General features: G+C 39.9%; 1 protein-coding gene across 2 annotated transcripts in view; it reads left to right on the top strand.

Annotated features, from left to right (window-relative positions):
• Positions 1–18,540, top strand: part of LOC131465420 (cadherin-2-like) — a 103,812-nt gene that overhangs the window by 52,981 nt on the left and 32,291 nt on the right. For both annotated transcript variants that reach the window (XM_058638093.1, XM_058638092.1), the window contains exons 6-11: positions 1,771–1,915; positions 2,699–2,871; positions 4,781–4,918; positions 5,888–6,073; positions 13,434–13,687; positions 17,651–17,793. In XM_058638093.1, the coding sequence (XP_058494076.1) occupies positions 1,771–1,915; positions 2,699–2,871; positions 4,781–4,918; positions 5,888–6,073; positions 13,434–13,687; positions 17,651–17,793 (1,039 nt within the window). The remainder of the gene's footprint in view (positions 1–1,770; positions 1,916–2,698; positions 2,872–4,780; positions 4,919–5,887; positions 6,074–13,433; positions 13,688–17,650; positions 17,794–18,540) is intronic.

Genomic DNA, 18,540 nt, shown 5'->3' with positions numbered 1-18,540 from the left:
TGTTTTTAAATTCATACAATTTCCCTTGTGGTATGTACGGAAGAGGATTAGCACTATAAGTGAATATTTTTATTAAATAAGTCATAATTCTATGATTATAGTCAGAGTTTGAGCAAAAAAATAGTAACTTCTGGGATTGAAGTTTGGGATAAAACTGATTTTTTTCCATTTTAATCTCAGAATTCTAGAATTAAAATCAGAACTCTGAGATTAAAATCAGAATTATTTAGATTACAGTCATATCTGTTTTTTTTTTTTTCTCAGAATCTCAGAATCTTTGAGAATAATCTTTAATTCAGTATCCTGAGAAGAAGTCAGAATTATTAGATTAAAGTCAGAAAATGACGGCTTCGCTGCAGATTTGTAATAGACGTTTGACATTTCCAGGAAAATAAATCATACATTATCCCCAAAACTCAGATGCCTCATTTTGTTTTCAATAACCTCGTTTAAGCAGCCGTGGCTTTATTAGTTTAGATTTTCTTTCCAAAGCCCCTGCAACAATTGTAATATTTTAAATTTGATGCACTGAAGCTCAAGAGCCCAGAGAAAAACATGCATAAAAATCAGTGTATGCACCAAGAAAAATAAGGCCATTTTTTTGAAATGATTTATCTCCTGCTGCTCTTGATGTGTGACTCTGCTCCCAGCATGCCTCGCCATCTCGGTGACATGTCATTCCCCTGTTTTTATTTTTCATCTTTGCTGTCATTTCCACTTTCATGCAGGGGGAGATGAAGAAGGCCTTCTTTTAAAAGAGCTCTCGCTGTTTGCTCGCTATATCTAATACAGTCGCATCCACCTCTGAGAGCAGTGTCTCACCTTTTGATCTGTTGGAATGCACACACACACACACACACACACACACACACATGCACAGGGGAGTGGAAATCTGGAGTCGCAGCAGGGTGATTTGCATTTAAGCTGTCTCATGAATATTCATGTGATTGGATGTAGTTGTCAGAGCGAGGAGCTGGGATTGGCTGCATGTTTATTCATGAGGGAGGCTTTGCTTCTCTTTTGAGCCTGATACTGTACAAGAATGGAATGTAAAGGAATGAGTTATTGGGGCCCAAAGCTGTGTTACAGCCAGCGCGACAGTATATTCAGCTCGTCTGACCGTTATAGCACACAGTGTGTACTAAATTGTGTCTCTCGGGACTGGCTTTTTTTATTGGAAACATCAGAGGTATTTGTAAATTATGGATTTTTTTTTTTTCTCTACTTCAGCTCATTTTAGCCGTGGGGCGATTCTCGAAAAAAGAGAATCAAACTCAAAATTCTTAGAAATTAAAATGGTAGATTTATGTGAAAACTCAAACCTTGTATAAATATTCTCCTAATGTCAGAAAGTTGTAAATTCTTCTTGATTAAAGTCACAAAGTTATGGAATTTCTTAACACTGTGGATCAGTGGTAGAGCAGAGATTCTTCTAACTGGAAGGTTGAACAAAACACTTTTTTTTGTTATCTCATTCACTCGTGACACAATTTGCTATAAATAGCTGCCTTTTTTATGATTTGCTAATTGTGTTGTTTGACATTATGATTTCAATTTGAAAATGTATAACGGTTCAACCACAGATTAAATTAACCCAATTTTTCCGCCACTGACCTGTTTAGCATCAGTTAGCGTTTTTAGCGTGCTGTGTGTAAGTGGAACATGTTTGGATGTTGACTCCTGAATATTAAACATTTAAAAGTGGCCCAGTAACATTAACATGTTCATCCTGTGCTGTGTGTGTGTGTGTGTGTGTGTGTGTGTGTGCAGTTGCGAGCTCATGCTGTGGACCTGAATGGGAACCAGGTGGAGAATCCCATAGATATCGTGATTAACGTCATCGACCAGAACGACAATCGACCAGAGTTCACACACACCATCTTCAACGGTTCTGTCCCGGAAGGATCCAAGCCTGGTACCAACACACACACACACACTTACATTCTTGTATAGCATGCTTAGTGAGGACACAGGAGTTGTGAGGACCAGCCAAAATGTCCTCTCTTTCAATGGTTTATATGTAGGTCCTCACAAAGATATACATACAAGTACACACAGAACTTTAGACCCTAACTCCAAAACTAAGTCTTAACTCTGAAAAAGCCCTTTAAATTTGTGAAGAGTGAAGAACTGCCAAAATGTCCCAACAATTCACAACATGCTTTTTGTCCCCGGAAGGGAGAAAGTCCACATAATGTGACTGTGAAAAGAGATTTAGGTCCCAACAACATGAGTAAGACCTGGAACACACACACACAAGTTCATACAGGTTTGTGCATATCGCAAACCTTAAGCATAACCACTTAATGTCTAACCTTAACTTTTAACCTCACCACATTTTTACACTTAGCCCGAAACCAAACCTGTATGTCAGAAATGAGGTTCTGCCTCATTAGGACCAGGTTTTTGGTGGTCCTGACAAGTTCTCTGTTCACGCCAGAAAACCCTGCATAGAAATAACAGAAACAAGTATGCACACTTCCATTCTTCTAAGAATGAGGACAAAGTTGTGAGGACGAGCCAAAATGTCCCCGCTTCCTCTAGTTTATTTAGTTTTGTATGTAGTTTTGGTCCTCACAGAGATATACATACAAGTACACACACTCTCACACACTTGTGTATGTAATCCTTTTTAATTAGAAATAGGATTTCATGCTCCCATAAAGGTCATTTGCTGACTTGCTGTTGTTCTTCCCAGGATCCTTTGTGATGACGGTGACATCGGTGGACAAAGACGATCCCAAAACGGCCAATGGCATGCTGCGGTACAAGATCCTCTCCCAGAATCCTCAGAGCCCCTCCTCCAACATGTTCACCATTAACAACAAAACCGGTGACATCATCACAGTGGCAGCGGGCCTCGATCGAGAGGTGTGTGTGTGTGTGTGGACATTTTGCTTCTCTAAACCCATATGGAGCAGATGCTCCTCAGCCTGTGAGTGTGTCTCCAGCCTGCAGTGTGTCCTGCAGAGGGACAACAGCTTGTAGTTTGTCTCTTGCGTCACTTGATCCTACAGAGAGATTCTGTGTGTGGTCCGAGGCTGTGCGACATGACTGCTGTTTGTTAACTGAGTTCCTGAACGTCTGCAATCTGCTTCTCTGAAGTTTGTGGAAGACTCAGATGGATTTAGAGCTGGACAGAAGATCATTGCACAAGTACATTGAAATGAGGTAGTAGTTGTCCTTCCTGGAGCAAAAGTGCAAGAATACGAAGATATTTTTACATTCTTAGATTAGATTACATGAGATAGAACTTTATTAATCCCCTCGGGAGGTTCCCTCTGGGAAATGAAGGCTCCAGCAGCAAAAAAGCACCATACAATTTAAATAACAGCACGCCACTGACATTCCCAAACAGCACTAAACAGAAGATGTATTATGTTATATTTTAATAGATTTATTGTTATTATTTATATTAATATTACTATTTTTAGTATTATTATTATTATTATTATTATTATTATTATTGTTATTATTATTATTATTATTGTTATTATTATTATTATTATTATTATTAATAATAATAATAATAATAATAATATTGCTATTATTATTATTGTTATTATTATCATTATTATGTATATACTACTATATCATTTTATTTAATATGGTATTATCATATAAATGAACAGCTATAGGCATATTTATATTGATAAAAAAACAGAAAAGGAAACAGAAAAAATAGATACAAATACAATAGAAAATTACATATAATATATTTAGCATACAGATTGATATAGTGTATCTTAATATATATAGTCTGTAAAGTAATATATTAACAGACATAATACATACAAGATATATACATATGTTAATGCCTTTGCAAACCAGACATGTTTTATACTTTTATATTTTCTATGCAACTTTAACTAATGTAATGGCTATTACTTTTTTGGAGTTTTGGTGCTAACTGAAGGCTACAACACTCTGAAAGTGGAATTTTACACACTGTACATTCATTCCTCTCCTCTCTTCTTACGTGTGTTTAGCTTTTCTCTTGATTCACTGCGTGAGCTCCAGTTCATCATTGCTTCGTCGACTCCACCTGTTTCTCCCCGCGACGCAGGGGACGTTTTTCCTGCTCCCTACAATTTATTCACTTAATTGCTTCGTGTCCTAATGTGAACATTGGGGGCGTGTCCACATTTTCCTCAGACTTACTCTCAATGAATGTTGTTTATTTACTTCGCTCTTCATGTGCAAACGCCTTTAATGTGAATTATTGGGGTTTTTTTTGTAAACACACCACGAATCAGCCACGGCAGTAAAATTAAAGAGTGATTTTAATGTTGTTAGCGATCGTTGTGTTTTTGACTTTGCCAAGTCATGAAATGTTTGAAATGTTGAAGTTTTAAATGACGTTACAGATGGTTAAAAAGACAAACACCACTCTGCCACAACGTTAAAGCCAGTTCCCTTGTTTTATTGTTGCGGCTGATCGGTGTATGTTGACTTTGTTGTTGCAGGTTCACAATCACTGGCGTCATTTGAGTTAAGGAGACATTAAATTTAATGCGAGACCAATTATCAAATGTGGGTTTAATGATACCTTTAATGTTTTTCTCCAACACTTTCATTAAAGAGTCCTGACTCTTTCATCAACTGTAACAGTGCTTTAAACACATTTATACAACCATGACACTTGCAATATTTGAACTGTGGCTTATGTCGTAAAAAAATGTATTTACCTTTGTCAAAGGATAATAAATATTGGGATACTTACTTACTTACTAGAGAATTAGATTTCCTTTTACCGTCTTTGTTCTCTGTTTGTTTCCAGAAAGTGACTCAGTACACGCTGATCATCCAGGCCACAGATATGGAGGGAAACCCCACTTATGGTCTGTCGAACACTGCGACCACTGTCATCAGGATCACTGATGTCAATGACAACCCTCCGGAGTTCACCACAGACACAGTAGGTCCTCTCTTTTCTCTCTCACTCACACAAACAGATGTTCGTGGCGAGGACACTCAGAGATATAATGAATAGCCCTTTACCCTAACCTTAACCATCACAACTAAATGCCTAACCCTTAACCGAACCCTAATTCTAACCACAAAACCTTCAAAAAAGCCCCCTTAACGAGTGACAGAACATGAGGACGAGCCAAAATGTCCTATTATTTTCCCAAAAAGAAGAAATAAACAGCACAAATGTATTTTATCTGTCCAACATTAGAAAAATATATCGGACCGATACCAATACTTACCGATACCCATCCCTAGCTGCCTCATGAGGACCATACACACTTGAATTCGCATGCTTAGTGAAGACATGGGAGTTGTGAGGACAAGACAAAATGTCCTCACGTTCCCAAAATGGTTGATATTTTTTTATTGATCCTCCATATAAATATATACACACGAGCGCACAAACACACACTTTTGGATTTAATCCTTTTTACACACACACACACATCAAAGAGGTTATGGAATGGCTCTGAAGCAGCAGTCCTCTTCTCCTCTTTGTCAAAGAATCCAGGACAAACAACTTTTCACTCTCACACTCCTACGGTCAATTTAGAGTTTCCAGTTAACCTAAACCCCAATCTGCATGTTTTTGGACTGTGGGAGACACAGTCCACACACACACACACACACACACACACACACACACAAAAGAAGAACATAGAACCATAGAAAGGCCCCCAAACCAGTGACCTTCCTGCTGTGAGACAACAATGATAGCCACTGTTCTACTGTGTGACCCCAATGAAATGCCCAATATGTTCAATTTCCTCAGCTGAGCTGAATAGGTTGGACAATAAGGAGCAGTGTCATATCTGTGACGATCTTATTAGTTTACATTAATAGTTTTTCATATATATTACTGTGAATTTTACAGTAATATACTGTGGTGTTTTTGTGTGTCTCTTTCCCTCAGTTCTTCGGGGAGATTCATGAGAACAGGGTGAATGTGATCGTTACTAACTTGACCGTGACCGACAAAGATCAGCCTCACACTTCAGCCTGGAGCGCCGTGTACCGTATCATCGCCGGAGACCCCACTGGGCGCTTCTCCATTCCCACTGACCCGACGACCAACGAGGGCCTGCTCACTGTGGTCAAGGTGAGGTTCACCTCTCCACGCATACATTTAAATAACGAATGTGAAACTATATTTAAAGAAAACCAGTGTCATGTTCTCCTTCAGTACTAATAGGAGGAAAGTAAAGATGTCTGCAAAAGTATGGTAATTTGCAAAACGGTATAAATATTGTGGTAACTATCATGTAATGAAAAATGTGTTTGGGAAATGAGGGAGGATAAGTTTCAACTTTATGATGTGGTTATTATCTTATATATTGATTCCCAAACATTTTTATATTAGTTCATTACATTGTGATAATGGTAGTTCTCTTACCAAGTTATTAATTGTAAATTACATTAAAACATAATAATAAACATGGCATTGCTGTAATATAATCTCCTTATTACCCCAACATTACAATTGTTATTACCAATATGGATATTGCATTAATAATAAGATGGTATAACCATACAATTACCATGTTGTTACTTGGAGTCTGAGTCCAGTGCCTAGACCAAGATTATTCTCTATTAAATCCCTTTATATATATTACATATATATATGTAACCTGGTGATATGGTTAGATAAATGGTTAGATAAATGTGTGGCTTTTTCCAGAATAATGATAACATACATACTTTATATTCTCTGATCTATTGGCAGCACGTGGTTGCTAAACAGAAAAGGCCCCAGGATGGAGCCTTGGGAACTTTTCAGGAAAAAAATATCTATAGACAGGGGTTATAGGTGCAATTACTTATATAAAAATATAATAATGTGATTCAAATAACACATATTCATATAATGTTACAAAGGGCTACAATAGATCAATTGATGCTATAAGTTATAAAAGCTAAACCATGAAAATATCGACATTTTCTGTGGGAAATCATTTCCCTTTGTCAAATAGTAGTTGTGATGAGTGTACAGTCACCAGCCTGTATAAATCTTTGCTTTCATTACCCAGAATGAATGTTTTATATTAACATCAGTGGGTCTTCTCTGTTTTAAAAGTAGTCTACAATGGACAAACATCTTTTTAGTTTTAGTGACACTTGAAAGCTAGGTTCTCCAGCACTCAAGGAGGGGAAAGCTGAGGTGAGAGCTGCATGATGCAAAACTCTACACACTTTATCTTTAAAAAGATACACCAAATCATAAAAGTGAGTTTTACAAAGTAATAAAAAAAAAATGTGACAAAGTTTGCTCCTCTGAGGTCTCCAAGTAGTGTCTCCAACTGTGTCAAGTTATAGTGTCTCCGGGATATTGCCAGTATAAGTGAGATCTAGTTATAGTGAGACACTGTTTGTGTTTGTATGGCTGTCTCTGAAGACTGCGACAGGAGCCGCCTCAGTTCTGTGTTGTGGTCAAAAAAACAGTTTGAAAGACATCAAATCTGTTGTTAAATGCCAAGAAGTTGTTCAGCTGCTGTGGAACAGCTTTCTCATTTCCTCGACTCAGAGACAGGAGATTTGATATGGGCTGTTATTTTTTTTTTTTTTAGGAGAGGCTTGATGACGGCAGTTTTCACACTTTTCGGGGGCCTGTGGGAAAATCACCTGACAGAGGAGATGTGGTGCAATAACACGCAATTAGAAACATTTTCCGAGGACGTCTGTTGGCAGAATATCAAGGCAGCAGGTGGAGAGTTTCAGATGTTTGACAACGCTCTCCAAGTTTGGCTGATTAATAGTATTAAATGACGTCATGCAACGAACATTGATGTGAAGTGAATACAGATAAGATTGTGGCTTTGGCTGCATTTCTGAGAGAATATTGACCAAAATTTACCCAGACAAATACAGTTCAAGTAAGCTGAAGCTGTAGCTTTTATTTCTGGCTGTGGCAAACAAAAGTTACTGTTACACACCATATGGGTCATCACCAGCACTTTTGAAAAAGATCAATATTGGCATGGTGCCCGGACCCAAGCGTTGCCCCAGTGCTCTATAGCACTCCCCTAAGTTGAAAGCGAGACAAAATTAAGTTGCACCGAATTTCATTTGTACTTGTTATACATCTAATTAAACATAGAGTAAAATACGGTGAAAAGATTTTGTCTTTTCACCGTATTTTACTAAACATGGCCGAACGTGACCCGAGCCCAACAGTCCTTTCATGTCAGACCGGGTATCTGAGCTCTAATACGAATGTGCTTGAACTGATATGGAGTTAATGTTTTGTCAGAGAAGAAGTAAAAGTCACTGCATGCCCTTTGCAGATAGAAGATTAGCAGATTACTGGCACAATCATTTTTGTGCCATGTGATTTTAGGTGCCAGTGATGTCAAAGTGTTAATGAGAATTACAATTCTCATCTCCATGTTTCCACCTTCCACGTTTGGCTTTCTTTGCTCTTTTGTATTGTGGCATTTCTTATTGTGACACCTCACAGGTGCAGTGGGATTAATGGCATTTGTCCTGAGAGAGAGCAGCAAGGGCAGGTGTGGGAGAGGAAACCTGAATAAATACTTTATTGGAGTGTTCAGTGATATATTATATTATGTGATCAAAACATCGGTGTGCATGGAGATAGTGCTTTCATACAAAAAAAGAAGAAAAAGAAAGAAAAAGGGCAGGAATGATCAGAGAGAACAACATCAGACACTGCTACCTTAGAACTGTTCAGACCCATGGATATGACTCAGCTCAAAGCCCTTTGTTCTGTGTGGGCTCCATCACATGCTCAGTAAGATACATGATAGATATTTAGGAACAAAGCTGGAGAAGGAGAATTCACCAGACCAAAAGTCACAAAAAGACTCCTTTCTTGTTCTTTTACCAGCTTCACTTTGACTCGATAGAACAGATCACTGTTGCTTTAAACAATCTTCAATTTAAAACATCAGAACTGGGTTGTGGAACTTTGTGGTTGTGTTGAGTTAAAGAGTTAAGGCCTGTACAGAGAAATTCATTCTCTCTCGCAGGGCTGCGAGAAAAGCATGACGTCATTATTTTGGGAGTTCTTACAGGTTCTTCTTGACACATCATCTGGACATCAAGTTTTTTCTTGTGTGGTGTCCGACAACTTAATGCAGACATGTTGTCGTTCCATATGAGAACTTGAGTTTCTTGAAAGCATACAGGAGCAATTTGAACTGGATTCTGAATTTAACCGTGGAGCCAGTGGCGTTGTTGTAGTGTAGTGTAGTGGTGATGTGGTGAAATGAGGGAGTTCTGGTGATGATGCGGGGCAGCTGAATTCTGGTCCAGTTGAAGCTTATGGAGGGATTTGTGATACGGGGGGGGACGTGGCTGAGGACAAGGGTAGAAGTGGTATGGGGAATAAGGCGGATAATGTTGCATAGATAATGCAGGTAATATTATTGATGTGGGGTTGGAATGAAAGTGAGCTGCCGAGGATGACTCCCAGACTCTTAACCTGAGGGGAGGGAGAAACTGAGGAAAACGGTCAACTTTGGATAATGTAGATCAGGGGTGGGCAATTATTTTCCCTAAGGGGCCACATATTGTTGAGGGCCGGGCCAAATTTGAATAAATTTTAATTTAATTTGATCTGTTTTATCTAAAAGAGCAGTCTGATGTAGATCTACTGTAGTGTCAATGAGGAGGATTTGTTCTTCTTCTTACCACCTCAAAAAAAATAACACATTTCTCTGTTTTTGGGGAGTATGTACTGGCCTTAAAGTGGCCGAGCATTTCTTCAAGGATGTATATCACCAGTTCCCTAGTTAAATAGAGGATATATGAAGTGGCTAACTGGCTAAAAATTTGGCTTGTTTCAGTGAAAGCTAATTTGCTTGCGTCAACACAGTGCTAAAGGTAGCTAGCTGAGGTTAGCAGAGCAGTGCCTGTCATGGCTAACTACCTAGCACGAGTTGCTTAAGTGATAGTGATGTGACGTCTGCCATTGTTTGTTGCACTTTATCCAACAACAAACATAATCAACAATTGTGAGAACAATCGTTTTAAAGAGTTCTGTTTTAGCCGTGTCGTGTTGGAGTTTAACAGTTAAACGTGATTTGATTGGCTAGCATCAGTGCTGGTGTGTTTTCATGACATGTTCTGATTTGGCTGATGCTGTTTGGAAGATAAAAACATGTCTGATGCAAAAGCAAAGTAACGGACCAACAATGCAGTTCTGCAATGCTTGAGGCTGCTCTATTCAGAGTGAATGAGAAGGCGTTCCAGTTGATGCCTCCACCGCATATGTGTGAAACCAGCGTGTCTCTGCTCAGTAACCATGGAAACATATGCCTCTGGACTAGCCTGCTTCCTACCAGGATAACTGTCAAGCTTCATCAAGCTGTGTCTCACAGAATGTCCAACAGAAACAAGTCCTCAAAAGACAGTTCTGTGCAACGTCTTAACGTCGATTTACAGAATAAATGAAAATCAAGCATTTTACTTTAGCTTAACAAATTTGACATTTTTCAACCCTGCATGTTTTAGAAGTTCCACTGCTCCAACCAAAGAGAAGGAGAAGAAGCAAATCATGCCATTCCCATTCATTGAAGATGAACAATAGGAGGATATTGACCCAGCGCTGCAGTTTTCATTCTCTCCATCAATCCATTATTTCAGCATTTATAATTTATTTTCTAAATCATTGATGATTACATGCAACAGAACTTTGCTGGATTTTAACTTACATTGGAAGTCAGAGGTCCGTACTGGGAGTGACGTCACCTCCGTTTTGACCTCGTTACAGTGAGCATAAAAATACAGACTATAACAACGCTCTACACGGTATTTTGTGCACACAAATCATGGATTCGAAATTTAACAGCACTACGTGTACGACTGATTTACTGTGAAACAAATGAGACAGAGGTGCGATTAATGGTGAAAAGTTGCATCAGCAGCCATCTTGTGACCCCATGTTGGCGAGGTTGCTGCTACTTTCTGAGTTGGAAATTCAACTTCCGGCCTTGAGTAGAAGTTAAAGTGGCTAATTCCAGCCGGAACTTGTCAGGATTAGTTTTTAGATTACTTTGATGGAATACCTCAGAGACCTCGAGAGGAGAATGATCTCTTCTGGTCTTTCAAAGGATTAAAGCCTTGTACAGGTGACCTTAAACTTTCTGAAGACTGTTTTTCAAATGTCAGTTTGAAATGTAGTGCACCGACTAAACAATAAAAGCAGCAGAAAGTCATATTTCAGTACCAACAGTCTGTTGAATCTCTCCTCTGATTAGTGGTAGAGAAGCACTGATAAACACGTCAGCTTTCACAGAAACGAATCTATTCAACACATCACTCCAGTCTCATCTCACAATTTCCGACTGCTGCTTCACAAAATCATTTGACCCTGGGTGCAGTTTGAATGATGTTATGTTGGTGTTTTTTTGTTTTCTTTGCACATGATTTTCACATTTTTTGAAACAAATTTGCTCACAGAGGCGAGAGCAATCAGCAATTGTCTGTGTCCTGTTGGAAAGCAGGAAAAATAGTCCTTCCTGGCATCACACAGATATGTTATGTTATGTTTGTACATCTGTCGGTAACACCTTTCTGACAAGGCTACTTTGTCTCACGTTGTCTGAGTACAGCGAATGTTTACCATCACAGTGAGGAACCCCGATCTCATGTTGCTCACATGTTGAGACTAGTTTTCTACGCAGCAGCTGAGCTCAGTGGGAGGAATCGTTTACTCTTCATCTTGTGTGTGACATGTGCAGGTTCTACTCATTTTACTCTTTCCTCTATGACAGAAATTTAAAATTAATTACCTTTTTACCGTTTTACTGTCAGTGTACGGGATGTTTTTGTTTTATGGCACTACCTTTGCATCTCCTGCTCCTTTTACCCTACCTTCATGTCCGTTATCAGTCAAGTAAGGCTGCATTGATGAGAATTACCAAACCACATTTTAACATACTATATGCAGGGCTGCAACTAACACTTAAGCTCCACCCCACATTAGAGGATAATTGGCCAGATTTCCAACAGTTTCTGAAAGCTGAGAAGTTGCACGTCAAAGCCAATGTGTGGTTATTACGGTAATTTCACTCACGCTGTTGCAGGAAGCCGGAGAATCAGCATCTTTGTACATAGTTTATGCAGTTTTACGGTTTATCGATTTGAAATCGTAAGTATTAAACATATTTGATATTTACGACCGAACAGGGTTTGGGGGGCGTGAGCAAAACACCCGCAATAACCAATGAGAGCGAGTTGAACGGGAACGTTTTGTTTAAAACCATAACTTGTACAAGCACAAGTTGATTCCATCTCCTCCGCCATGTCTTCATCCACAGTTTTGTATGCGTTTCTCAGCACAAAACGTCGCACACGCAACAGCTGTTAACTGATGATGTCCGCCTCCATGTGTGTTTTATATTCTCAAGTCGCAAGATTCTGTGTGATCCCAAATCCCTGGAATCTCCTCCCTGAAATCGTTTGATTAAACGCTTAGTGTGTGGTCCTGGATCGTTGAAATGCCTCTAGTGTGGGGCGGGGCTGTATTTTCATGAATTATTAATTTGTTGATTAATGGTTTAGTTGTTTGGAACCATAAAATGTCAGAAGATTTGGGAAAATATTGATCCGTGTTTCCCAAACCTCAAAAATGATGCTGTTCTCAAATGTCTTGTTTTGACAAACCAAAATCAATCAGTTTGAATGATTTCTTTGCTACATGGAGCAACAAATTATTCACAATTAAGCAGCTGAAAAATCTGAGAGCTTGTTTTAATTATTTAGTTGACGATGTATTTAACGATGGATACATATGCAGGGTACAGATGTAACAGTGGCAACAGTGAACATAAATGTGTAAAATTAGATGCAGGGAGATTTAACGGTGCCTAGAGATAAAACAGTGTTGAAGCATTAGCGTAAAAGTTAAACATCTCACAGATAAAGTGGTGCTGATAGCCGTACGGCCGCTAATAATAGTAAGATGTGACGTTTTATATTAAAAACTGGTTATGGGCATTATCTAAGATCAGCTGCCACCTCAGTCAACGATGCACGGCCGCAGCTGCATCCATGATCCTTGATGTGCAGCGATGAAGCACGGGCACTGTGAGGAAACATTTATGTGATGAAGAGCGAGAGAAGAGAGGAGAGGCTCAATGTGCCGTGTCTCCAGACAATCCGAGCCTACAACAGCAGAACCGAGAGCTGGTCCAAACAGACCTGAATCAGCACTCGCTGGTAGATTATAGAAAAGGAAAAAGGAAAGTTTGATGCTCACTCTTGTAGAGAGGTCAATGTAACTGCAGGTCAGGGGCGTAATACCCTTTTTATTGTTCCACCCACTTGTACCTCTGCTCCCTCTCTTGCAGTTTGTGTTACCGTGACCTCAATATCTCTTAAATGTCTTTTTAATTTGCTGTCTGTTTTATAATACAACATTCAAACAGCATACAGCGGGGTTGTTTCTTTTATGGCCAGGAGAGAAATTCACCATCTCCTTCTCTTCTTCTGTCCAGCCGATAGATTTCGAGCTGACTCGCTCCTTCATGCTGACGGTGGAGGCGGAGAATGAGGTCCCGCTGGCCCGAGGCATCCACCTGCCTCGTCAGTCATCGGCAACGGTCTCCGTGCGAATCCTGGACATCAATGAGAGTCCAGAGTTCAGCCCAAACCCCAAGTCCATCAAACTAGAGGAAGGTCTACCTGCCGGGTCTCTGCTCACCACCTTCACCGCGCAAGACCCCGATCGCTTCATGAGACAAACTGTCCGGTAAGAACCTCATCATGAGCTAGAGTATTAATTTTATGTACTGCTCAGTGTGTGTGTATGCGTTCATGCCACCAGTTTTAATCCTTTGATAAGAGTCTTTTGAAAACCCTTGAATGTCTCTATACCCTCTCTTCTGGTCATCTTTGAAATTAGCCTTGCATTCATTGGATGGAGTCATTTCTGAATTGCCACTGACATTGGCAGCGTTTCATTAATAGCCTAAATGTGTAACGTAACCTTCTTACCTCGTTAACCTTGTCATGAATGCCACCACATTTTATCCATTTGCGCAGTCTATATCTTCATATGGTAGAAATGCTGTAGAAATGAGAAGTGGCACACCTCTCTTCTGTTTGTCCTTCTGTTCACAAATCCCTGTCCTCATTTTTGACGGATCAATCTGAATTTTTTATCACCCAAGTGTAAAATTGACCACATTTTCATTAAATCCCTACAGAATTAACAGAAATTTCAATTTAAACTGGGAAGTCCCATTCAACTTATTTAGCTAATTACGCTTGTGTTGTGGTTGATGTGTGCCCTCTGCTGGGTTTAAACCATAACTACATAATATATGAGGTCCAGAGACATGACACACAAGCTAAAGGGCGAGTGACTCAAGTCGAGCAATTCTTAACGTAGAGATGACAGTTCTGTGAAGTGGCTTGCAGGTTAGCTAACACATCCACTCGGGTACTAAATACAACTGTGATTTAATATACTGCAAAATGTGATGTTTATGGTTTGAATCCAACTTTAAAGACCAGTATTTTAGTGAAGGTAAAGCTGGTGTCAGGTTTTCTATAACAGGTACCCAGTGTGGAGTGCCCCAAGGCTCAGTACTGGGCCCATTTCCATTTCTCGATTACATTACATTTCATGCATAGACACGATATCAATAATTCTCAGCATATATTTAGTGTTTATAAGATGGATGTCTCAGAACTGACGGTCCAATTGTGGGTCATGACAGTTACATGACAGTAACTCACTTTTTGTAAAAGTCTTTTGTTACTTTGGTCATTTACATTAAATCAGTTGTCAAATCCTGTTTCCAGCAGCACAGACATGTCTCCAAAAACCTATTGATGCATTGATCACCTCCAGATTACGCGACTGTAAATCACAACCTTTGTGTTGTGTGAACTCACAGCTACTGCTGAACACAAGACAGTGTGTCGTCGAGCGTCGGGTGCACAAGAATCCCAGGACTCTCAAAGTTGTGTGGTGTGAACTTGGCTTTAGAGAGTCTGAGGGACAGCAGCAGCAGGGGAGTGGAGACAAGACTGGCGAGAAAGTGCATCCACGACTATTTCAGACTGAAAAGAGAGTCAGTCAAGGATGAGAATAACTTGCTGGTGCATCAAAGGCTGCCATTCATTATGAATGAGACCTGGCTCTCCTGCCCGTGTGTCCCTCTCTGAGTTCAACTAAAAGCCCGCAGCTACACGACAGGGGAATGTTGAGAGAGGCTCAACTTTATGTCCTTGGACACAGTGCGAGCGGATGCCAGGCCGGAGCCAATAATGAACTTGATTCCAGCAGAAATCGAAGAACACAGTTGTTTACTTCTCCACTCCAGGAAGCAAGTCAACTTAAAGCTGATCAAGTGTGGTCTCGGCAACAGCCTTCAATTGCCTGGACAGGGAAAAACAACAAGGCGGAGACAAATTGCAGACGTTGCTGGTGTGACCGGCTGCAGATCTGTCAGAAAACTGTCTGTTTCTTTGGGGACCAGATAGAAATACTTTTCTTCTGTATGCGGGAGAGCGGGAGAGAGAGAGAGAGAGATTTTAAAATTGTATTTGCAGATAAATATGATCTGCATCCATTCAAATACCAAATTACATGGCCATTCATGTATACTGGGGTATGTTCTGTGCCAGATTCTCTCCTCTGCAGTTGTTTTCTTAGTTTTAGAAGGTACTACTAATGAGAAACAACCGTGGTGAAAATTAAGAGGAATGATTTCTGTTACGAGGCCAATTACACGGGGAAACTGGAACAGAAAGTCACTGTTTGGGGAGCTTTTTGTTCACAGCTGATTGGAGAAATGTGGCCATTAAGAACCAACCAAGAAATATTTTTTTTCAGTCATTTTCATTTTCAAAAGGTCTTTGTTTCTGTCCGCCCAAGACTAAAAGAGTCCTGGAGTTTTCAAAAACTGAGCTAACAGCATTTTCATGAAATCACATGGACAGTTTACATAATAACATGTAGCAGAATAAGAGGCTTGAAAAGTGCATAGAATGAGTGTCAGGTTACACTTGTGTAGTGTCCGTGGTTATTAAGCAACCGAAATCTTGTTGCTGCAGCTTCACTGAGGTAATTGCACCATGTAACTGAGAATAAAATCAAAACAAAGATTTCACGGCAATGCTTTTCCTGAGCGACAAATAGATTATTTATCAATTACTAACTTCAAATGTCAAATATTTTGATAACCTATTCAAGTCAGGGTTTTTTTCCAGCTTCTTATTAGACGTGAATATTTCCTGGTTTCTTTGCTCCTAAGAAATCATTAAAACTAAATAAGTCTTCTGAGAACATCATCACTTCCAGGTTTGGGAAACATTGATTTTCTGACATTTCCTGGACCAAACAAGTCCTCGATTAATCGAGAAAATGATGGTTAGTTGCAGGTTTCAGGAGTTTTGTTTGGATGATAGAACTTTTTTCAGAGTGGACAAAAATCAGTTATACCTCCTTCTTTGGTTCAAGTCTCAAAAGATGCACTAAAAGCACTTGATTTTTGTGTTGTTCATTAGCTTTTAGTGAAAATTATATCAGGGTTCCCACACCTTGGTTGACATCAAATTCAAGGACCCAATGTGCCGACACAGTTTAAGACTGGAGGGCAACTTGTCAGAGTGTCTTCGTCCATGATGGCGCTGCATCTGGACAAGTGATTGTCCTCGGGATCTTGGGTCAACGTCAGTGAACAGCCTCGAAGTCTGTCTGTCTGTCCACTTTTGAGTTCCAGCTCCTCACACATAAACACTTTGTGTTATTTTATGTTTCATTTTGTTGGTGCAATTGTTTCCTTTCTCACAAAAAAGGGACAATATGTTCCCTGTAACTCCATTTTCTGATTAAAAAAAGAAAAGAAAAGAAAAGCAGACAAGATGGCTGCAACAATTCTTTTTTTCATGTTATTCAAAGGAAAGGAAACTGCACTGAGCTAACAGCCCAACCACCAGCAGCCCCGGAGCACAGAGAGCCTGCAGGACTGCTGCTTTTTGTCCCCATCCTTCTTTCTCTCGCATCCCACTATTTGTTTCTAAATGTAGTGCTGAAGTCTTTGTAGCCTAGCAACAGCCAATGGTGGATGCACAGTGTTCACAAAACCAAGTGAGCGCGCGCACACACATGCTGGCACACAGAAAGCAAGTGTATTGTGACTATAGAGCGGGCCAGGAAGAGCCGCTTGGTCTCTGGATTTTTTCCTTTTTTTGTGGCTTTACATTCTGTCGTCGCCGCTGCTCTTGGACGTGTTCATAATTGTGACTCTCTTCTCCTGTTCGCTCCAATTCAAAATGCACAAAATCGATTAATAATCCCCATTCACGGGGTGCTTGGTGGTGGCGGCGTTTTCCAAGTTGTTTCTGTTTTGGAAACGTGACTTCTGTCACAGCAGAGCGGGCGACTGAGATAAATACACCAAGCACTTTTCATCAGCCAATTGCAGAGAGAATTGCCAAGCGTCAAAGACAATTCTAATTTTGTCTCTACAGACAAGTTTATGATGTGATATAATTCAATCTGTCTGGTAAAGGCAGAATCATTTCCAGCAAGAATAAATGACTGAGTGGTGAGTTGCCTCGTGAGAGTGCTCCCTATATCAACTCCCCAGTACGAGCTTGGCCTGTAGCCAGTGAAGCAGATAAAGAAGCCTCTCTGTGCTGCTGTCTCATGCTCTTTCTCTCTCTCTCCCCCCTTTTCTCTCTCTCTGTCTGGATTCAGGTACTCCAAGTTGTACGACCCTGCCAACTGGTTGGAGATTGACCCGGTTAACGGTCGGATTTCCACCATCGCCATCCTCGATCGAGAGTCTCCCTATGTCAAGAACAACCTGTACAACGTCACCTTCATGGCCTCAGACAGCGGTGAGACACGCAGTAACCCTGTTCCCCCTCAGACAGAGGTGGATTGTTTTCACTCTGTGCCTCAGTGGCTTTTGCACGACACCACAGAAGTGCTGGTTTACGATGGAGTCGATTAAGACGCTAAGAAACTAGGGCCCCGTTCAGACCTGCTAATAAGTAAAACATAAACGTTTTAGAAATCTTTAAAAAAAAAAAATTTATTTATTTGGCAAATAACTAAGTGAATTCACCTTTTAATACCCACATTTGTGCCAGCTCACTGGGCTTCTTCTCTGAGACGAGCACAACATTCAACCTCTAAAACTATTTTTTTTTTTTTTTTTAAATGACTATAACTTGACATCTTAATCGAGAAATAATGATGTTTCTGTTTTTTTTTGTAAAACAGTACATTTGAAAATGTAAGTATAATAATAATTATTATATTTTAGCATTAAAAATATCATTATGGTTGAAGAGCTTCTGCATACTGGTGTATTAACCAAATTATTTTGGTAATGACCAATGCAGCGTACCTTATTTCTATTTTCTAACTTGTTGTGATTTTCCACCATGTGGGACGAATAAAGAAATATCTTATCGTATCTTGACATCCGTCCTCAGTGATCGCATCACGCCAAGTATGGCTACGTCTGCATCAGGCATTATAACGCGTTTTGGATGTGTCTCCTGTGTGACCAGATCACGTCAGATCCTGTTCTCAAAGACACACAGACCTCTGCTCTGTTTGAGAGAACAAAACTAGAT

The sequence above is a fragment of the Solea solea genome, chromosome 9 (genome assembly GCF_958295425.1).
Source record: "Solea solea chromosome 9, fSolSol10.1, whole genome shotgun sequence".
Classification (NCBI taxonomy): domain Eukaryota; kingdom Metazoa; phylum Chordata; class Actinopteri; order Pleuronectiformes; family Soleidae; genus Solea; species Solea solea.
The sequence above is the reverse complement of the archived record's forward strand: the minus strand, read 5'-3'. Positions and strand labels throughout refer to the sequence as shown.